Source organism: Somniosus microcephalus, chromosome 8 (genome assembly GCF_052327205.1).
Source record: "Somniosus microcephalus isolate GS21.2 chromosome 8, FLI_Smic_1.0, whole genome shotgun sequence".
In the NCBI taxonomy this organism is placed as follows: domain Eukaryota; kingdom Metazoa; phylum Chordata; class Chondrichthyes; order Squaliformes; family Somniosidae; genus Somniosus; species Somniosus microcephalus.
Genome location: NC_140994.1, coordinates 26,742,314 through 26,763,851, shown reverse-complemented (window position 1 = coordinate 26,763,851; position 21,538 = coordinate 26,742,314). Strand labels below are relative to the sequence as shown.

Sequence of the window (21,538 nt, the reverse complement as noted above, 5' to 3'; positions counted from 1 at the left end):
GGACACCGGGAGAACACCCTGCTCTTCTTAGATAGTGCCATGGGATTTTTTATGTTTACCTGAACACCTTGTCCTTGGCTTAACATTTCATCTGAGAGATGGCACCTCTGACAATGCAACTCTCCCTCAACTACTGCATGAAGTGTCAGCCTAGGTTACATGCTCAAGTCCTGGAGTGGGGCTATAGGGATAGCTGTTGTAGGAAATGAGAAAATCCACACTGTGGATATGCTTGCTGTGCTCTTCCAAGGTTGGGGCTAGGGTAAGGTTGTTGCAACACAGTAGAAGGAACTTTATTTGTGGCCAACACAATGTCAAAAGTGGGAAAATATTCCATTCCATCTTGCATCGACGTCTCTTCACATAAACACAAAATTTATATTAAACATTTTTTTAACAAATGCAATTGTGACAGAAAACATCTGTACGTTGGGCAGTTTGGAAACCAATTTTACTTCATCAGATATTAAACCCTTAACTGCTCCAATGTTAACAAAGTAAACTTGAGATGTGTAAAATGAGTAGTTTTTTTACCAATTATATTTGCATAGTGACATTATACACATCCTCTTTCATTTATTATATTGTTGCCAGTTTAGTAAAGTACTTACATGATATAGTTCCACATATAAAACTTGCTTCTAATTCCCAGACAGACAGGTAGTAGATTGTCAATAATGATACCAGACTAACAAAATATGTTGATCTTACAAAAGACTGAGTTTTGATCAATCTTTATCCTTCTGAAATAGTGAACACGATCTACACAAACATGTCATGACTAGCACTAGAGCAGTTTATTAAGAAAACGGCCTCCATACTTTGTCCTCCAGTCAGACGGTAGAACATTTTACTGCACAGCGACCCTCTGAGTGGCTTGAATCCCAGGGACTGGTGGGCAGAGATGTGACTTAGGGGGTGGGGGGGGTCAGATGAGAGTAGTTTTCCCTTTCTTCTTTGAGCTAGAATGTCCATGGCATGACAGTGCGGGAACAGATAAAGCTCACCTCATATAGGCAAGAAATTCTGACTGACAGGGAGTCTCAGCACTTGAATTTACAGCCTGCCAGTTGTAAATAGAGCACTTACAGTGTTTGAATTTGTCAGATGACAGAAGAAATTACTTTGTTGTCCATATTACTAAATTGCTCCACCAGAAGGTACGACTGGGCTTGTTAAAAGTTATTTATTCTATGGCAAAATCTTCTTTCAATCTCCTTGACCGTGCTCAAATTTTAGACACTGAAGGCTAAATCATTCACAACCAGTTAATGTGCAGTTATGAAAGCAGCAGGGCACAGCCATTGTTATGTTCTTGTAAAGTGCTTCCAGATGACTCCCTGGAGATTGGATTGAGAGTGCAAGTACAGGTCAAGTGTTTCAGCAGAGAACCCTACTTCAACACATCTCAATGCCCACTTCATTTCATACTGTGTCACGACATCACATATAGCCCATGTTGCTTTTTGTCTCCCATCTCCTCTTAGCTTCAAATCTAGATTGAATTAAAAAAAAATGGAAAAGTGTTAATTTTTATTTCATATGCAGAGTGTTTTGCTGATTCTGGTTCATAGTGGTCTATTTGACACAAGTAATTTTTAAAATAGGGTCTTTCCACACTTCCCACCGTCCACAACTGAGGAAACAGCCAGCCTGTCCCAGGTCTCTGCCAACATCACTCGGAAGCCAGCAGACATGAAGGTGCATGAGATTAGCCTATGAACTCTTCCATTCTCTCCTTCCTTTTGCCCGCCATGTAGAAGTTTCTGACCTCTGCTCACCAAAGCAATGCCAGCTGAGATCTGGGAGGCATTGGATGGGAATCACAGGCGCAAAACACCATCTCAACACCTATGGTACCATGTGTTGGGTACTCCAATGTGCTGTGCCACCACGTCACTTATGAGTGATGTTTTTGTACGATTGAAAAATTATGAGAAGGGCAAACATTTTATCAAGTTGTGGCATCCTATGATTTTTCAACACGTTTTTCTGAAAGAGTTCTGAAGACAGTGCAATTGTGGTTTCTGGTTGTTGTTCCCACTGGGCCTTAACATCAAGAAAACCAAAGAAATCATTGTGGACTTCAGGAAGTCTAAAGGCGGAAGTCACACCCCCATCCACATCAATGGGGCTGTGGTGGAAAGGGTGGACAGCTTTAAGTTCCTCGGAGTCCACATCACGGAAGACCTCTCCTGGTCCCTCAATACCTCCTCTCTGGTGAAGAAGGCCCAGCAGCGCCTATATTTCCTAAGGAGGCTGAAGGGATGTAACCTGTCACCCCTGATCCTCCCTAACTTTTACCGCTGCACAATAGAGAGCATCCTGACAAACTGTATCACAGTGTGGTATGGCAGCTGTAGCTACTATGACCGGAAAGCCCTGCAGCGGGTAGTCAAAACTGCCCAACGCATTACCGGCACCCGGCTACCGACCATAGAGCACATATACCAGAAACGCTGTTTACGGAGGTCACGGTCCATCATCAAAGACCCTACCCACCCCAGCCACAGTCTGTTCGCCCTCCTGCCATCTGGGAGACGCTACAGATGCATTCGCACCCGAACGACCAGATTTAGGAACAGCTTCTTTCCCAGGGCTGTCATCCTACTGAACTCCACAAATAAACTCTAAAGCCTGCACATCTGCCAATGCACTTTATTATGGTTATGTTTATGTTAATATACTACAAGCCAAATGTATGTTGAATGTTTAAATGTCTTAATCTAAACGTACACTCTCGGGAGCCGCAAGCCTAGTTGTACTGCACTTGTGCACTAACAATGACAATAAAAGTTGATTTGATTTGATTTGATTTGATTTGATTTGGTCCAGTCATCGATCCTTGCGCACTGCCTGCCGTATGATTTATGATGTCAGTGCACTGTTCCCATTGAATCTACACCCATGATGCGTACAGCTGGCCAATGAACTGTTAGCGTGTCAAATTTCAATGTTTCTGCCGAGCACCGAAGCACTATTATTTCTTTGGCTTGGCGTGTGCATCTTGGGAATGACGTAAGTGGGAACAAAATGCTTCAGTCATGAATCATGGGCCAGGCGGTGTGCAGAGATCACTGACAGGAACGGCTTCAGCAGGAACAGGAGCCAGAAAGTGAATGATATGCAGAGATTGGGTGTAAGCGAAGGGACAGACTGGGGGTCCATCTTCAATAGACAACTTGGTCTATGCACAGGTTACGTCTCGATTTAACTTTGCCCAGTAACTCCATTTTCCCCTCAACCTTCTGCTGCCTAGAGAATGTGCAGGCAATTTTTCCACATGTTGGGTTGCTTTAGCTAAGCACCTGGCTGACAACTAACAGCGCATAACACGTTATTAAGCAAATTATTACACTGGCCTCCACTGTGATTTGAACCCGTGACAAGACAGGTGTGAAGCAAACACCTTAAGGGGTTGCCTGGAATTTGTTAAAACTAAAGCAAACTGTAAAGCTCAATACGTCACAACATGGAAAGTTTGAAATAACTTCTAGTCATCTAATTCTGAAATGAGTTGTAACATAGTCTGCACGTTATCAGGTTTATGGTAATGACCCAGATTTTCCCGTCAAAATAACTGAGGCTAATGGCGCTTGCTGTTATTTATGGTGCAAGAGCTTTTGACAGGTGAAAAATCAGCATTTGACAGCTCTGTGAAGCTGTCAAACACTGACAATCTGTCATCTAACTTGAGTCCTTCTACTCCGACTCAGTTAGAGAGCTCTCCAGACCAGAAAGCAGAGGCTGCAGCTATTGACAGTTCAGCGGCCATTCTGCTTTCTGTGCCGGTGAGTTGAGGAACTCCTGAGAACTGAAGGAAGGAAACGTGCAGGAGAAAGTAAAGGTAAGTAAAACTTATTAAAACACTTTACACTTACCTCACACACTTACCTCTGCACACATGCACCCATCACTCACCTGCACAACGGATATCTCGACCCCGCCAACCCCTTCAGACCAACGATCCGCCTCGCTAACTTGGCGTGGTTCGGAGCCGTCGGGAAGCCCACACTTTAGGGCTAAAAATAGGGATTTGGTAAAAAAAAACTGCCCATTAACTACCTGTTACCAGGCAGTTAATTGGCACTAATCCCCTTCCCGCCTCGGGGAGGCGGCTCCCAGCACAGGTTGGATACCCGCCTCCTGGGACATTGGCACGGAGGTGGGTTGGGGGCGGGATGGGTTCCTGCCCCCCGATTCTGCAATTTTCCCACCACTCCCGCCTCCTTGGGGCTTGGAAATTCAAGCCCTATACCTCTATTTATGAAGCCCAGGATTCCGTGAGCCTTTTTAACTGCTTTCTCAACCTGCCCTGCTACCTTCAACGATTTGTGCAGACATAATCCCCAGGTCTCTCTGTTTGTGCACCCCATTCAGGATTGTACCATTTAGTTTATATGTCCTCTCCCCATTCTTTCTACCAAAATGTATCATGTCACACTTTTTTGCATTAAATTTCATCTGCCACATGTCCGCCCATTTCACCAGCCTGTCTATGTCTTCCTGAAGTCTATCACTCTCCTCCTCACTGTTCACTATACTTCCAAGTTTTGTGTCATCTGCAAATTTTGAAATTGTGCCCTGTACACCTACGTCCAAGTCATTAATATATATCAAGAAAAGCAGTGGTCCTAGAACTGACCCCTGGGGAACACCACTGTATACCTTCCTCCAGTTCGAAAAACAACCATTCACCATTACTCTCTGTTTCCTATCACTTAGCCAATTCTGTATCCATGCTGCCACGGTCACTTTTATTCCATGGGCGTCAACTTTCCTGGCAAGCCTATTATGTGGCACTTTGACAAACGCCTTTTGGAAATCCATGTACACTACGTCAACCGCATTACCCTCATCAAAGAACTCAATCAAGTTAGATAAACACAATTTGCCTTTAACAAATCTGTGCTAGCTTTCCTTAATTAATCCACACTTGTCCAAGTGACTGTTAATTTTGTCCTTGAATACTGTTTCTAAAAGCTTCCCCCACTACCAAGGACAAACTGACTGGCCTGTAGTTGCTGGGTTTATCTTTACACCCTTTTTTGAACAATGGTGTAACATTTGCAATTCTCCAGTCCTCTGGCACCACCCCTGTATCTAAGGAGGATTGGAATATTATGGCCAGTACCTCTGCGATTTCCTCCCTCAATTCCCTCAGCATCCTAGGATGCTTCCCATCTGCTCCTGGTGATTTATCTACTTTAAGCACAGCCAGCCTTTCTAATACCTCCGCTTTATCAAGTATTTCCACTACCTCCTCCTTTACTATGTCTATGGCAGCAACCTCAGCCATACCCTCTGCCTCCATGCATAGGTCTCCTTTTTGGTCCCTAATTGGCCCCACCCCTACCTTTTATACTATTTATATGCCTGTAGAAGCTTTTTGGATTACTTTTTATGTTGGCTACCATTCTATTCTCATACTCTCTCTTTGCCCCTCTTATTTTCTTTTTCACTCCTCTGACCTTTCTATATATAGCCTGATTCTCAGATGTATTTGCAACCTGACATCTGTCATACGCGCTCTTTCTCTGCTTCATCATATTCTCTATCTCTTTCGTCATCCAGGGAGCCCTGACTTCAGTTGCCCTGCCTTTCCCCCTAGTAGGAATGTACCTCAACTGTACCTGAACTATTTCCTCTTTAAAGGCAGCCCATTGTTCCATTACAGTTTTGCCAGCCAGGTCCGTTCTCATCCCACTGAAATTGGCTTTCCCCAGTTAAACATTTTTACTCTAGATTGCTCCCTGTCCTTTTCCATAGCTAATCTAAACCTTATGGTACTATGATCACTGACATGAATCTTGTCATTCATGTGGAAATGACTTATGAAGTAATACTAGGCGGCCTGCTGGTGGCGCTGTCCAGGGAGAGTATAAATACTCGGGCATGGGCCCAGCTTGCTCAGGACATTCTTTAACAGGAACTAGTGAAGGATACAACTAGGAGGAGGGGTGGGCTCTGATGAGGATGTCAGGAGGCTACAGTGCGATTTGGACAGGTTGGGGGAATGGGCGGATACGTGGCAGATGCACTATAATGTGGATAAATGCGAGGTTATCCACTTTGGGGGTAAAAACAGGAGGGTAGATTATTATCTAAATGGCAATAGATTGGGAGATGGGGAAGTGCAGAGGGACCTGGGTGTTCTTGTGCACCAGTCACTGAAGGAGAGCATGCAGGTGCAACAGGCGATTAAGAAGGCAAATGGTATGTTGGCCTTCATATCAAGGGGGTTCGAGTATAGGAATAGGGATACCTTACTACAGCTGTACAAGGTGCTGGTGAGACCGCATCTGGAGTATTGTGTACAGTTTTGGTCGCCCCATCTGCGGAAGGATGTTCTTGCCATGGAAAGAGTGCAACGGCGATTCACCAGGCTGATACCTGGAATGGCGGGAATGACCTACGAAGAGAGATTAAATAGTTTGGGCTTGTACTCACTGGAGTTTAGAAGATTGAGAGGGGATCTCATCGAAACATATAAAATTATGGCAGGCCTGGACAGGCTGAATTCAGAGAGAATGTTTCCAATGGCCAGGGAGCACAGAACCAGGGGCCACAGTCTAAAAATAGCGGGCAAATCATTTAAAACAGAGATGAGGAAGAATTTCTTCACTCAAAGAGTGGTGAGCCTGTGGAATTCCCTGCCACAGAGGGCTGTGAAGGCTAATTCAATAAATATTTTCAAGAGAGAATTGGATATATTTCTGAAGGCTAAGGGGATTAAGGGTTACGGAGAAAAGGCGGGGACGGGGTACTGAACTGGTAAGATCAGCTATGATCTCAGACGAGGATCAGCCATGATCTCATTGAATGGCGGAGCAGGCTCGAAGGGCCGAATGGCCTACTCCTGTTCCTATCTCTATGTTACTATGTTAGATCTCCATGTTGAAAAACCGTTGATTAAAGCCTTGTTTAATACTCAGACCAAGTGCCTAGTAGTTTTCTTACGTCAATCACTGTTTCCTAAATGTTCACCTACTGACACTTGCTCCACTTGACCTACCGACACTTGCTCCACTTGATCTACCTCATTCCCCAAAACCAGATCCAGCAATGCCTCCTCCCTCGTCGAACCGGAAACATACTGATCAAGAAAGTTCTCCTGTCAGAAATTCTTCCCCTTCTCTACCCTTAACACTATTATGATCCCAGTCTATATTAGGATAGTTGAAGTCCCCCATTATTACTACTCTATAGTTCTTGCACCTCTCTGTAATTTCTCTGCAAATTTGCTCCTCCATATCTTTCCCACTAATTAGTGGTCTATAGAATACACCTAGTAGTGTAATGGCACCTCTATTATTTCTTAACTCTAGCCATATAGATTCTGTCCTTGACCCCTCCAGGACATCCTCCCTCTCCAGCACTGTAACATTCTCCTTGACTAATACTGCCACACCACCTCCTATCTTTCCTGAACACTTTATAACCAGGATTATTTCATACCCAATCCTGCCCTTTTTTGAGCCAGGTCTCAGTTAATGCCACATCATCATATTCCCATGTGGCTATTTGTGCCTGCAGCTCACTTACCTTGTTTACTACACTTCGTGCGTTCACATACATGCACTGTAAACCCATCTTAGACCATCCTGTAATCTCTCTTAGTTTGACCCCACCTAATACCTTGCTATTTCTTACTTTAGTACGCTCTGCCTCTCCCAATCCTTTGTGCACCTTGTTTCTCCTTTCTAATGTTACATCCTGGTGCCCATCCCCCTGCCAAATTAGTTTAAACCCTCCCCAACAGCACTAGCAAACCTCCCCGCTTGACAGGGGCGAACCTCGGGGGAAGCTTGGCTTGATGGGCAAGGGGAAGGGGAGATGCGGCAGAGACAGCTGAATGGATGGTCTCAATTTTGGTGACAAAGAAGTTCATGAGCTCCTTGCACTTGTCATTAGAGGCGAGAGTGGAGGGGGCAGGATAGAGGGGTTTATGGAGACGGCTGGTAGTGGAGAAAAGAAGCCAGGGGTTATCTTGCAGTCCAGGATGATCCTGGAGTAGTGAGCTGTTTCGGCAGAGGACAGCAGGCCCAATAGTGCTTGATGTGGTCTAGGCAGGTCTGGAGATGAATGGCTAAGCCAGTTGTGCACCAGATACGTTCAAGACTGCGCCCCTTGGACTTGAGGAAGCAAAGACAGAGGCTGTACCAGGGAAATGAGCAGTTTTACTGGGGACAAGACCATCAAAGGCGGAAATGAGGGAGTGATTGAGCAGATCAACAGCTGCAAAAGAATCATGGGCGAACAGAGGGCCAAAGGTTGGGTAGCTGAGCGTTTGAAAATGCAGCTGTAAGTGAAGAGGGAAGAGTTTTTCCCGGGGCAGAAGCAGTTGCCGTGTGATTGGAAGGGGGATGAGAGTAGATTAGGGATACAAGGAAGTGATCAGAGATGGCTTTGTCTGTGATTGAGGCAATGGGAATAGAGAGGCCATTCCTCTATTGAATGAGTTGGCAAGGTCAAGCGTGTGGCCGTGAACATAGGTAGGAGAGTTTATATGGAGTATAACACTGTATATAGATGTAATGATGTGATCCTAAATCATTTGCGGTACATTACTGTGAGTCATGTGATACAAGTACATTCAAAGTGTCAGTCACATGGTACATCTCTGCGGAGATGTTCAGGTGGTACAATCCCGGTATCAGTCCCATGGTACAACAGCAGCACAGTGTCAACTCACATCATATATGAGTACAATGTTAGTTATGTGGTATAACATCACTGCAGTGTTAGTCCCTGTATGCTCATAAGTACATTTAATCTATCGATTTTTCTCACATTCAAGAATTTTTCATTCAACTTTATTAGGTCTTTTTTTTTTAAACAGTAAACATTTATATTAGATTATAAAAAATAAGATATTTAATATGCTTCAGGCAGTAACACATCAGAGTTCAGATATGTATACACTGAGCCTTGAACTTGAGGTTTATGTCATCATGTGTATCGGTTAAAGCCTGTAACACATACCTAGCTCTCTATTACCCAACATATCTATGGCAATCGTAATTCTGTTATACACATTAACTCTTACAGCACTAGTATCATCAGAAAATTCTGTATCCCTTGAGCTGCCTGATTAAGATTTCACTTCACACACCATCAAGCCCAAGAATCATCTAACATTAGAAAAGATATGTTTAAAGAAGCTTTCTTTTGATTTTCCTCAGTTGTTCGTTCTCTCTCTCTCTCACTGACATGCTGTTGAGAAACAGTTCAATAGGCAGTACCTCATCCAAGTGCCCATCATTCATATATAAGCCTGGGCAGCAAGTGTCCAGCAGGCTACTGGATTACAGGGTGAATCACAGACAAGCCTGACCATTACCTCACCTAATGTCCACACAAGTGCACTAGCAGGGGTCTTTGAATAGTGATCAGGATCGGTAATCCTGGTCGATTTCCCCCCCTCCCTAACCAGGAATGTTGCGGCCAATAGCAGTGCCCATATACTTGGCTCAACTGAGATCAGGATTGAACCTGGAACTGTCTTTGTCTCAGCTTCTCACTCTGCAGTCAGGGTATATATCAGATCATTACTTCGATTTCGTCTTCCTCCTTTCCAGTTCTATCTTCCTTTCCTGTTATCTAGATTATCTTGTATTGCATCTTCCCTACAGGGTCGATTTGATCACTTATATTATAGTATTCTATTTTTACTAAATTTACCCAGTTTCCTGTTCATGTTCAAAGCCAGGACCACCTCACTGAAAATGCATTCCCGATTGGCTGGAAAATTGCTTCAAAGTCCCGATATTTTAGCCAGTCATGAAAGAGACTATTAAAGTTCCATCTGATTGCCTCAACAGATTGACAAGTCAAACTACTGACATAACCTATGGCCAACAACAGCAACTTTAATAAATGGAAAAGGCAGACAGACATTATAATCGGTGATCTAGACAGGTGTGTCGAAATCAGTTACAGATTTTATAGGTGATGCTCCAAACTTAAACTGTGCCTAAAACTGTTAATTGTACAAGGCACTTCATAGCTGAAAATCACTCAAAATAAGCTTTGATTCCTTTATCTTGCATTTAAATGGAGATTGAATGTCAACCAAAATAGTCGCCTTATTACAAAACCAGTCCTGTAAATAATTCTATAAAGCTAATTGATCCTCTCAAAAATATCAGGTAGATTTCCACAGCGAGACAGAGGGAGGAAAATAAAATGAATCATCAGGTCATTGCCAGACAGGAGCATGAAGCAGTGTTCATTTCAGTTCCCATTAACTGATAGCCAGAAGTGTCCAAAGACAATACCTGCAAAAGCGTGGCAAACACTGCCCACTTTTGTAGTCTCCTGCTCTCTCCTATATGCTAAGATGTGTCACTCATTTTATCTAATTTGAAAAGATGACAGTATACGTGAACCTTGCTGGGATTTGAACCCAGGTCCTTGCATCCAGTCTGGGGCCCATACAAAAAAAAGCACGTTTTTTTGTATACAATGAAAGTAGTGTACTTACTTGATCTTGCGAAAGGATAGTTGACTGAAGCAGCTACCATTTTTTAAAAAAAGGTGTGCTGCAGCCCATTAATCCAAACCTTGGCAGCTGAACCCAAGTGCCATCTGAAAATCATACTTAAAGACAACTAACGACACAAGAACCATTCCTGTTGTGTTGATTATCATTCAAATTCAGCAGGAGGTGTTTGAAGTTAATTGGTAAAGAATGACTCACCCCCAAGCAAGTTGCTTCTTCTTTTGGGCCTGCTGAGAAGCTTCAGTTTCTTGTTTGGCTTTTGCAAAATCACGGCAATCGACAGCTTTGGCAATTTTTACACCCAGCTATTGAAAGATCAAGGAACACGAGAAAAGTTACACACAAAAAACGTATACAAAAATAAAATGAATTCCAATACCTCACATCTGCTTTGCAAGTTGATCCGAAAACAATTCCAACAAACACTTTTTTCTCCCCGTTCATATCTATTCAGAGTAAATCTTAAACTCATTCATGGGAGATTCCACAACTAAACCTTCTCAAAAGACTAAAATAACAGAAAAGCTTAATCCAAAAGTGAAATAAATTTGTGCCAAAGTGTTAATTGTACACAAAAGTGCAACACAATTACATTACAGTCAAAGGCACAGAACGCCAAACCATTTGACTGCAGATTCTGCAATCCTCCATTCCAACAAATATTTTGCTTTTGTGGTGGTTTGAGAGGGGTGGGGTGGGGTGGGAAGAGAAGTAAACCGTAACAACTTGAAAACTATGGATGCAATCCTGAAACAATCTTTGAAAACCACGATGCAGAACAAGATCAGTCACAGGCTGTTCAGATGAATGGCCTGCATTCTTGCATTTTGGCGGATTATGTCCTAGTCCTTGCTGACACTGTTCTACCCCACAAATATTTCAACCTACACACTCACTCTTCCTGACCACAGTGCAGTACCTTCCACATTTTTGTGTTGATATTATTTGATGTCGTTTACATTTTGTTTCCATCTTTCTGATTTGCCACAAGCTATATTTCTGATTTTTTAATTTGTTCTCGGAATGTGGACGCTCTGGCAAGGTTGCATTTATTATGATAGCAAAATACGGCAGATGCTGGAAATCCGAAATAACAACAGAAAATGCTGGAAAAACTCAGCAGGCCAGGCAACATCCGTGGAGAGAAAATAGAGTCAACGTTTCAGGTGAACCCTTTGTCAAGACTAAAGAAGCACAGGAAATGAAATAGATTAAGAGGCCAGGCTGGAAGTGATGAACAAGGTTGAAGAGCCAAACGGAGATCCCGTCGAAGAGAAGAGCAGAACTTCTTCAAGCCAGCCTGGCCTCTTAATCTATTTCATTTCCTGTGCTTCTTTAGTCTTGACAAAGGGTTCACCCAAAACGTTGACTCTATTTTCTCTCCATGGATGTTGCCTGGCCTGCTGAGTTTTTCCAGCATTTTCTGTTGTTATTTTGCATTTATTATCGCTAGTTGTCCTGAGAAGATGGTGGTGTGGGGAGGGGCCCTTCTCCTAGAACCACTGTAGTCCTTGTGGTGATGGTGTTCCCACAATGATGCTGGAGAGGGAGTTTGAAGTACAACAGTGCCGTGAAGTCATTATGTTCCCTGCCTTTGATGTACTCAACAAACCACCAGGAGTAAACTCAGTATTTTTCTTCTCCCGTCCCAAAGGCTCTGACTCATACGATATGATTGCATGGGCACCAGGCACCTTCCAGCAGCACATCTAAAGGGCCATTCTTCACATCATTGGGCCGTATCAACAAGCTACTTCACCCTCACAACCGACATGCACACACTTGCACTCTTCTAGCAGGAGTAACACAGGAGGAACCCTTGCAGAGTTGCCCCTTCCTCGTGCCAATGGGATTGAAGCCAACTGCAGCGCCCCAAACACTGCTCACCTAAGTCAGTACAAATCAGGGTTTAAAGCTGGGCGGTGCATTTTCCAACTGAGCCATCAGGGAGTTATCATCTTGTCTTTTGGCAAATAGTCCTCAGATTGTGTGTCTGCAGACTCTACTTATTTTTTTTTTTATCAACAATTTACTTTTATATTTTCAGCCTTTCCCTCTCTTCTAGGTCTTCCCAAGTCATGCACTGTACTCTGTAGGCATGTGACATGATCGGTTTCTATCAATAGCACTCCTCAGCTGGCTGCTAGGTGCACGCAATTAGCCCGGGGGTAACTCTCTATATAATTTATTCTCTGTAGGGAAGCATCTTTGCTTGGCATCTGACTTTGAAAACCTAGTTAGTAAGATCCAATTGCAGGCACAAACCTGTTTACACAACCGACAGTAACAATGACTCTGTCACGGAATTGCCTCTCCGTCTCTGTAATCTGCTCCAGCCTTACAACCCCTCTAGAACTCTCCATTCTGCTGATTATGGCCTCTTGTACATCCTCCCTCCCTTCGCCCCTCTATTGGTGGCTGTGACTTCAGCCATCTAGGCTCTGGAATTCCCCCCCTCAACCTCCCTGCCTCTTTACCACCTCCTCTTAATACCCTCCTTAAAACCCACCTCTTTGATCAAGCTTTTCAACACCCCTCCTAATATCTCCTTCTTTGGCTTGGCATCCATTTTTTATTATCTGATTAGGGCTCTGTGAAATGTCTTGGGATATTTTTTTTTTGTTAGAGGCACTATATAAAGAAGGACTTGCATTTATATAGCGCCTTTCACGACCACCGGACGTGTCAAAGCGCTTTACAGCCAATGAGGTACTTTTTGGAGTGTAGTCACTGTTGTAATGTGGGAAATGCGGCAGCCAATTTGCGCTCAGCAAGCTCCCACAAACTGATAATGACCAGATAAACTGTTTCTGTTGAGGGATAAATATTGGCCAGGATAACTCCCCTGCTCTTCTTCGAAATAGTGGCCATGCGATCTTTTACGTCCACCTGAGAGAGCAGACGGGGCCTCGGTTTAACGTCTCATCCGAAAGACGGCACCTCCGACAGTGCAGCACTCCCTCAAGTGTTGCACTGGCGTGTCAGCCTAGATTTTTGTGCTCAGGTCCCTGGAGTGGGACTTGAACCCACAACCTTCTGACTCAGAGGTGAGTGTGCTACCCACTGAGCCACAGCGGACACTGGTATAAGTACAAACTGTTATTAATTTGCACGTAATTTTGCATGCTTATGATTGCACCTTGTGGTCATATTTATTTTTACGCTTTCACCAACAGGAATGGAACGCAAAGCCACTAGTTATAATTTATGAGTGACAGCATGCAGGTACATGAATAGTTAGCATCAGCACGTTACTAACTGAAATAACTGAGAGAGATGCTGGAAGCACTCTCTTGAATAATGTATGAAGATGAAGATAGATACGATAGAAAGGACTACACAACAGTGCAATCATTTGGTACTCCAATGCCATATCTGTGATTTCCCCTGGATAATTCGCTTTCTTTCCTTGCTCCCCTTGACTGCCACTTTAATTCACCGCTCCACTCCCACTCAGACCTCACCGTCCTCGGCCTCTTGCATTGTTCCAATGAAGCTCAGCGTAAGCTCGAGGAACAGCACCTCATCTTTCGATTAGGCACTTTACAGCCCTCTGGACTCAACATAGAGTTCAACATTTTCAGATCATAACCCCGGCCCCTATCATACATATATATATATTTTTATCCACGCTTTGTTTGCATCTTCTTTTTTTCTCCCCCACATGGCAGCTGTCCTCCATTCTGCCAGCGCAATTTACACTTCATCTAGAGCCATCCTTTGTTTCTTAACCTGTCCCATTACCATCTCCTCCTGCCTTGAATATCTCTTCATGTCTCTTAACCTCTCCTGCCTTCTATCCTATCACAGACCTCCCCTTTTGTTCTTTCCTCCCCTCCCCCCTTTCCCAGCCCCTACACTTGCTTAAAAATCTGTTCCATTTCCTGCTTTTTTCCAGTTCTGACGAAAGGTCATCGACCTGAAATGTTAACTCTGTTTCTCTCTTCACAGATGCTGCCTGACCTGCTGAGTTTCTCCAGCGTTTTCTGTTTTTATTTCAGATTTCCAGCATCTGCAGTATTTTTCTTTTTGTATAACTTAAGAAATGACCATCTAGGTTCATTCATGAAGAGCGGTCATGTAGGCAAGGTATTGAGGGCGATCGCCAAACCGTAACACAGAAAGGATTGAACACCTTCAGGCAATGGGATCGGAGAAAACTGGTGAGGGGGGGGGGGGGGGGGGGGAAAGTTCATATTTTAGGCCATGGAGGTATACTTTCTGAAATTGAAAAACACAATAAATGAAGAGCCTGAATGCTTATGTCATTTCCATACAAAGCATAACTTGTTTAATCGGCTATACATGCAGTTACAATATCCCTAACATTAATTAAGTTGAAGATGATGTAAACGTGCTGAGTTTGCTTCTAATTAGGCAATCAGCAATTCAGTATTTTTTTCCCTATTGACTCTTAATTCTGATACTGTGGAATTTTCAAGATATATACAATTGTTCATGTCAAAATAAGCTGAATTAGTTAGTAACTGTAATTAAAGTGTATAAATTGAGAATAATGCTCTCAATCAAGATTTTACATGACATACTTCCTTGAGCCATCCCACTAACAATTAGTGATTAACGAGGGAAATGTAGGATAAAATGGGTCTAACTCTGCTAACCAAGGATCCGCTGCCTGTACATATTGAGCAGGCTGACAGAAATAACTGCACATGACATAGAAGGGTTTTCCAGTAATGATTAGATAATAGGCAAAGTTTCACTATACTTATAACAATTTTAGCTCATCACCTTACACCAATTCCACTTTCAAATCTAACATAAACCATATTCATCAAGGAGACACCATCGTATTTAGAAATACAGAAGTGAGTGCACACCATATTCATCCATCACATACCCTGTACATATGGCAACGCTCTCTGACCCCTTGTAATTTCAAACAGTTACGTATTTACTCATAGTAAACAAAAGTGGGTTGAAATCATGCAGCCCAATGCATTGCCCAACAAGTGCATTAAATTCTCTGCTTCACTGTTTTGACAAAAGCATTAACTGATTTTTGGGCTAAATCCCCTGTAAAACAAGGTAAGAAATGTTTGCTACAAATATCACACTGCATTACAACAATCCACTAAATATTTATCTATCTGAATTTAATGAAATTATATCCATGTAAAGTTACATAGTTGGCTTGGGCTTTTAAGCCATTTGTAGATTTGCATGGATAATGATAAGTAAACAAACATTTTAAAGAATAGAAAAGTAAGTATATTTTATATATAATTCTTGTATCTGAACTCATTATTTGTCAACTTTTTCCTCTTATAAACTTCGATGTCCACGTTGACAATAGAAATTGCCTATGTAAAATATGTCACATTGTAATGACACCCTTCCCCCACTGGAGGCACTGCAGCACCACCACTGACGAGAGGGTGTAATTACAGCATGTACAAGTTTACAATGACAGTTTCCATTAAAAATGTGGACATAGGAAGTTATAACAGCAATATGTAAAGCGAGAATGTGTGGCTGTAAGATGGGGACTAAATTACATCTACACGCCCTGGTCCAAATACCAGAGCTCTCATGGTTTAAACCAGAGATTCCCAAACTGGGGGCGTGCCCTCTTGGGAACGAGCAAGCAGGTGAGGACGACACTAGAAAAAATGGCCAGAAAATTCCTCAGATCTGCTCCCATTTTGCCAGCATTACTTCACTGGAAGTGCAGCGGAAACCCCATTTCCACTGCACATCCGGCAAAGCAACACTGGAGAAGCAGGAACAGATCCAAGGAATTTCCCAGCCACTGAGTTCTAGTGCTATGCTTGGACTTCATATTAAAACCTGAAAGTGTAACAAAGCAGAATTAAAACAGCTAAAGTGACAGAACTGCTCAAGTACTCTGGGCTACCAGATTTATCTACACTAACATTAATTATGCAAAATTACACGAATCATGTAATTAGTAGAAATTTGCATGGAGAACAAAACTGGTCAGGGGATGAAATACAAACATTTGTGGGCCTCAAGTATATTTGGGGTTTTTGATTTGGATAAATGCACATTAACAAGGACAAAAAAAAAGCACAGCAATTTCAAAGAAAGCATAAAAGTTACAATAATAATCTATTTTCTAAAAGTTGGTGTTCTTGAAATTCTGCACGTGAATTTAGAGAACGTCAGTGAGGGAAATTTTCTGAATTACACAGGAGAACAACAAAAGTCAAAAAAGAATGCGCAGTGATGAGTAGTCCCCACATGCTTCAAGACCGCTACCATTATTCCTGTGCCAAAGCAAACGGCTGTGACGTGTCTGAACGACTATCGACCTGTCGCACTCACACCCATCATAATGAAGTGTTTCGAGAGACTGGTCCTGGCTCACATCAAAGCCAGTGTTCCCGCCTCTCTTGACCAACACCAGTTTGCCTATCGTGCAAACAGATCAACGGAGGATGCAATCACAACTGCTCTACACTCTGCATTGAATCACTTAGACGGTAAAGAGACCTACATCAGAATGCTGTTCATAGACTACAGCTCAGCACTCAACACTATCGTCCCCAACAAGCTGGCCTCCAAACTCCACACTCTTGGCCTGAACACTTCCCTTTGCAACTGGACCCTGGACTTCCTAACAAACAGACCCCAGTCTGTCAAATTAGGTAACCACACCTCCCCCCCCCCCCCCCCGACCCTGAACACGGGGGCCCCACAAGGATGTGTGCTGAGCCCCCTCCTCTACTCCCTCTTCACCCACGACTGTGTGGCTGTTCATGGTTCCAACACCATCATCAAGTTTGCGGATGATACCACGGTGGTAGGTCAGATCACCAACAACGATGAGTCAGCCTACAGGGAGGAGGTCCAGCATCTCGTGAAGTGGTGCGCCGATAACAACCTGGCCCTTAACATCAAGAAAACCAAGGAAATCATTGTGGACTTCAGGAAGTCTAAAGGCGGAAGTCACACCCCCATCCACATCCATGGGGCTGTGGTGGAAAGGGTGGACAGCTTTAAGTTCCTCGGAGTCCACATCACGGAAGACCTCTCCTGGTCCCTCAATACCTCCTCTTTGGTGAAGAAGGCCCAGCAGCGCCTATATTTCCTAAGGAGGCTGAAGGGATGTAACCTGTCACCCCTGATCCTCTCTAACTTTTACCGCTGCACTATAGAGAGCATCCTGACGAACTGTATCACAGTATGGTATGGCAGCTGTAGCTACTATGACCGGAAAGCCCTGCAGCGGGTAGTCAAAACTGCCCATCGCATTACCGGCACCCGGCTACCGACCATAGAGAACATCTATCAGAAACGCTCTTTACGGAGGTCACTGACCATCATCAAAGACCCTACCCACCCCAGCCACAGTCTGTTTGCCCCCCTGCCATCTGGGAGACGCTACAGATGCATTTGCACCCGAACGACCAGATTCAGGAACAGCTTCTTTCCCAGGGCTGTCATCCTACTGAACTCCACAAATAAACTCTAAAGCCTGCACATCTGCCAATGCACTTTATTATGGTTATGTTTATGTTAATGTATTACAAGCCAAATGATTGTTGAATGTTTAAATGTCTTAATCTAAATGTACACTCTCGGGAGCCGCAAGCCTACATTTCGTTGTACTGCACTTGTGCACTAACAATGACAATAAAGTTGATTATGATTATGAACATGCCTTCCTCCAAAATCCTAATATCACAATTCAGAACCACGTGTCTGCAATTCGCCATTGACTCTCATTCAATAGGTGTGACATTTTTGTTAAAAATCAAGTCTATTTTTGTAATTGCCTCTTATGAGTTGCAATTTTTCTGTGCACTTTATAACATTTCTCAAATCAGAAATATAATCAAGGAATATCATTCAAGTACTCAAGTATTGTACCAAGAAACTGAGGATAAGTTGGCTGTTTGAAGGATGAAGACATGTGGTGGCCCTTTCAGGTCGACTAAGCTAGCCTCAATTCCCAATGTGTCTTATGTATTATTGTGCCCTGAACATACCGTTAGAGAATTATCCCTTTGAAACTGGACAGTTTTGTGTATAAAGACAGGAGCAGCTTCACCTCAGGCTGGGAACAGTGCAGTAATAAGAAGCACAGTCTGACCTGAGAGGATATCCTTAATTGTGCCGAAGTAGTTTCATTCAGCCATTCATAGCACAAGACTGCGCAGATATGATCAAACTAATAATTAAACAAAATGGCTGTTTTGTAGCCCATTGAGATTTTTAAAAGATCGTAAAACTCAGCTTTTTAATTCCCTTTCTGATTTAACCACAAAATTAAAATATTAGAACTCAATTCCTATGTTTTCCTTGAAATATTCAGCATGCATTAGGATTTTAACACCTTATGAGGCAATTTAAGCTACATTCATTTATCAGCACTCATTATAACATGCTGTTCTGTTTCATGACCTATTACATTTGCTTTATAAACACTGTCGAGATTCTGGTAAACAGTAAATGTTGCTATGCAGGCTGAGTGAAGCTGATGGTCAAGGTAATATTGTGTCACATCATTGTGCAGATCTAAAAGCTGGCACAGCTTAGATGGGAATGGAGGGAGGGGAGGGGAGAGTCTGAGCAGGCAGTAAAAGAACTGAACTCCAAAGGCTTTTTATCACTGTATTTCAGGAACCAAGGGTGTAAAATGTTCTAATTTGGGTTATATTAAAAGCCATAAAAGGTCTTTCAAAAAGATTAATGGTACTTTCTTGGATTGAAGATAAGGGTTTTAGCTGGCTGGAAATACATGGCTTTTGCTGGGCCCTTGAGGCATTCATCTATACAGCCACTTGGAAGATTTGTAAAAGCGTCTGCATAACCTGCAGCTAATGAACAGTAAAGATTTTTTCCAACATTCCTCACAATTTAATATAAAATTTACTATTAAATCCATCGGGGGGGAAAAGATAATACAAAAAAATGCTATTAATAACTCAGGTTGTATCGGTGGCTGTTTTAAAACAAACGTTTTTGAAGTAGAAACTCGACTGTGATTTGTGTGTTAAATTATGTTATCAGTTCAGTCTGCGGTTTCCTTGATTGTCTTTACTGGAGCTCTACATTAATGTCTATGCAAGTTACCTAGGAGACCAAACAGATCAAAGAGACAAAACTCCAATGTCTGATTAATCAGCCTACAAACGGCTTATTTTTTTTGCCTTCATGCAAGTATGAAAATTAGATTCTGGGAACCGTACATTGTGCAGATTTGTTCATTCTTATCAGAACAAAGCATGCAGCAGCTTATTTCATGGATCACTGGCACAGTCGTCAATGCAACACTGAGCAGGTGACAGCTCTTCATTTCGTAGGTTGAACAAAATTAGTGAAATTCAGTGTAAATTAGCCTTTCATCTTGTAGGTAATACGGCAGATTTTCAATTTCCAGTGTCTACATACTAAAAAGTCTAAAATATTCATTCTCCCCCACCCCCCAACAAACACATAGCTCGTCCCCATGTTTTCACATGTGCTTTATCTCAGCTCTTCCAAGTGAGAAAAAGCTTATTAGTTCGCTTTGAACTTCAATCGCATTTACAACAACAGTTTTATAAGCTAATTAGAAAAACAGATTAATTAATGACTAACTAGTAATAAAATGGCAATCAGGAAGAAAGAACAGAGGGTGCTAAGCTTCAACTACCACCAATTAATACCTAATTACAAACAAATTATATATGTATTTTGCTGTGGGCTTCAATTTACTGAAAAAATGGCTGCAATTAAAAAGAGAAAACATGTTGCTTAATTAAACTGCAAAAAATCAATAGTACAAAAAAAGGCTTTGCCTACCTCGGCAATTAGTAGAATACAATAAAACTAATTCTGTCGCTTGACTTTCTTAGCCCATTAATTGAAGCTCAATAACATGCTCTAGTAATTTAAGACCAAAACACAAGTGGTAGTGTTTCTCATGCTCAAAATGTGTTCTAAAAAAAATGATCCATTACACTTTTTTGCCTGATAAACCGAGAACTTATTACTGTAACTTGAAATAACTCTTCAGTGTTGAAACTCAACACAATGTGATAAATCCATTACCTAGTGGTCACCTTCATGACCTTGACTGAACTGGTCAAGTATAATGCACAGCTGCTTAATACTGGTACCAAACACAAAATTGCCATGTCCTAAATACAACCTTAAAGGCATGCTTAAAGGTGCACTGCAGTGTGGTGAATGCAAGGAGTATGTGATGCGTTGCATCATCACATCAATGGTTGTGTAAAAGTTTGAGTCAGGAAATGACTATTATAGCAAATCTTTTCAAAGCATCATGTAATAATCACACCGAGAGCACCTACTCACAGTATGCAACACATTAGTGCAGAGTTACCTGCATGTGTACAAAAGCAACTCGTAATCATCGTATTATTCAAAACACATAAGCTGATCTCTCCAAGGCAAGTCCAAGGATGTTTCTAATTTTCTAATCACCTCTTGCCAAAGCTCTTGCTTGATCAGAAAAAATGAAACCAAATTAATCACTTGATTGTTGAACTTAGCTGAGAGGAGTACAAATATCACTCTAATTCTGCAAGAGCTAAAAATGATCAATTGCCCTATAATATACTTGAAGATAATGGATATTTTCCATTAATTTTCAATAGTGAAGTGAGGCTACCTCTGTGTTATGCCCTCAAAACAGGATTCAGATTGTCATGTTCCAGATATATGAAACAGCAGTGGCCTCCGATTGATATGTGTAGACGGTGAAACGCAGAGAGTGGTGTGGTGCCGAGCCAATTCACACCTGCATTCCATAATTTTCCCAGCAACAACACAGCTCTGTGTACGCATACAAATACAGGAGTGCAGGGTTCTGCCTGCCAGCTAGTTACATTTCAATATTAAGAGAGTGTGCACAGGACTATGAGGTCTCCCATAACATTTCAAAAGATTCAACATTTGAGGTTAAAAGGTTCCCAGGTGAAGCCCTTAGAACTACTTTAAATTTGGCTTCACACTTGGCTGGAGTCACCCTAAACCCAGTGCAAAGCACAAGGAGCACAAGACTACTAGAGGAACAGCACCTCATCTTCCGATTAGGCA

General features: G+C 42.4%; 1 protein-coding gene across 6 annotated transcripts in view; it reads right to left on the bottom strand.

The window, feature by feature from the left end:
* Positions 1–509: 509 nt before the first annotated feature.
* fam204a (family with sequence similarity 204 member A) overlaps positions 510–21,538 on the bottom strand; it is an 89,549-nt gene continuing 68,520 nt past the window's right edge. For all 6 annotated transcript variants that reach the window (XM_085994398.1, XM_085994397.1, XM_085994396.1 and 3 more), the window contains 2 exons: positions 10,703–10,809; positions 510–1,495 (listed from right to left, as the gene is read on the bottom strand). In XM_085994398.1, coding sequence (XP_085850524.1) covers positions 1,444–1,495; positions 10,703–10,809 — 159 coding nt within the window. In that variant the 3' untranslated portion in view covers positions 510–1,443. The remainder of the gene's footprint in view (positions 1,496–10,702; positions 10,810–21,538) is intronic.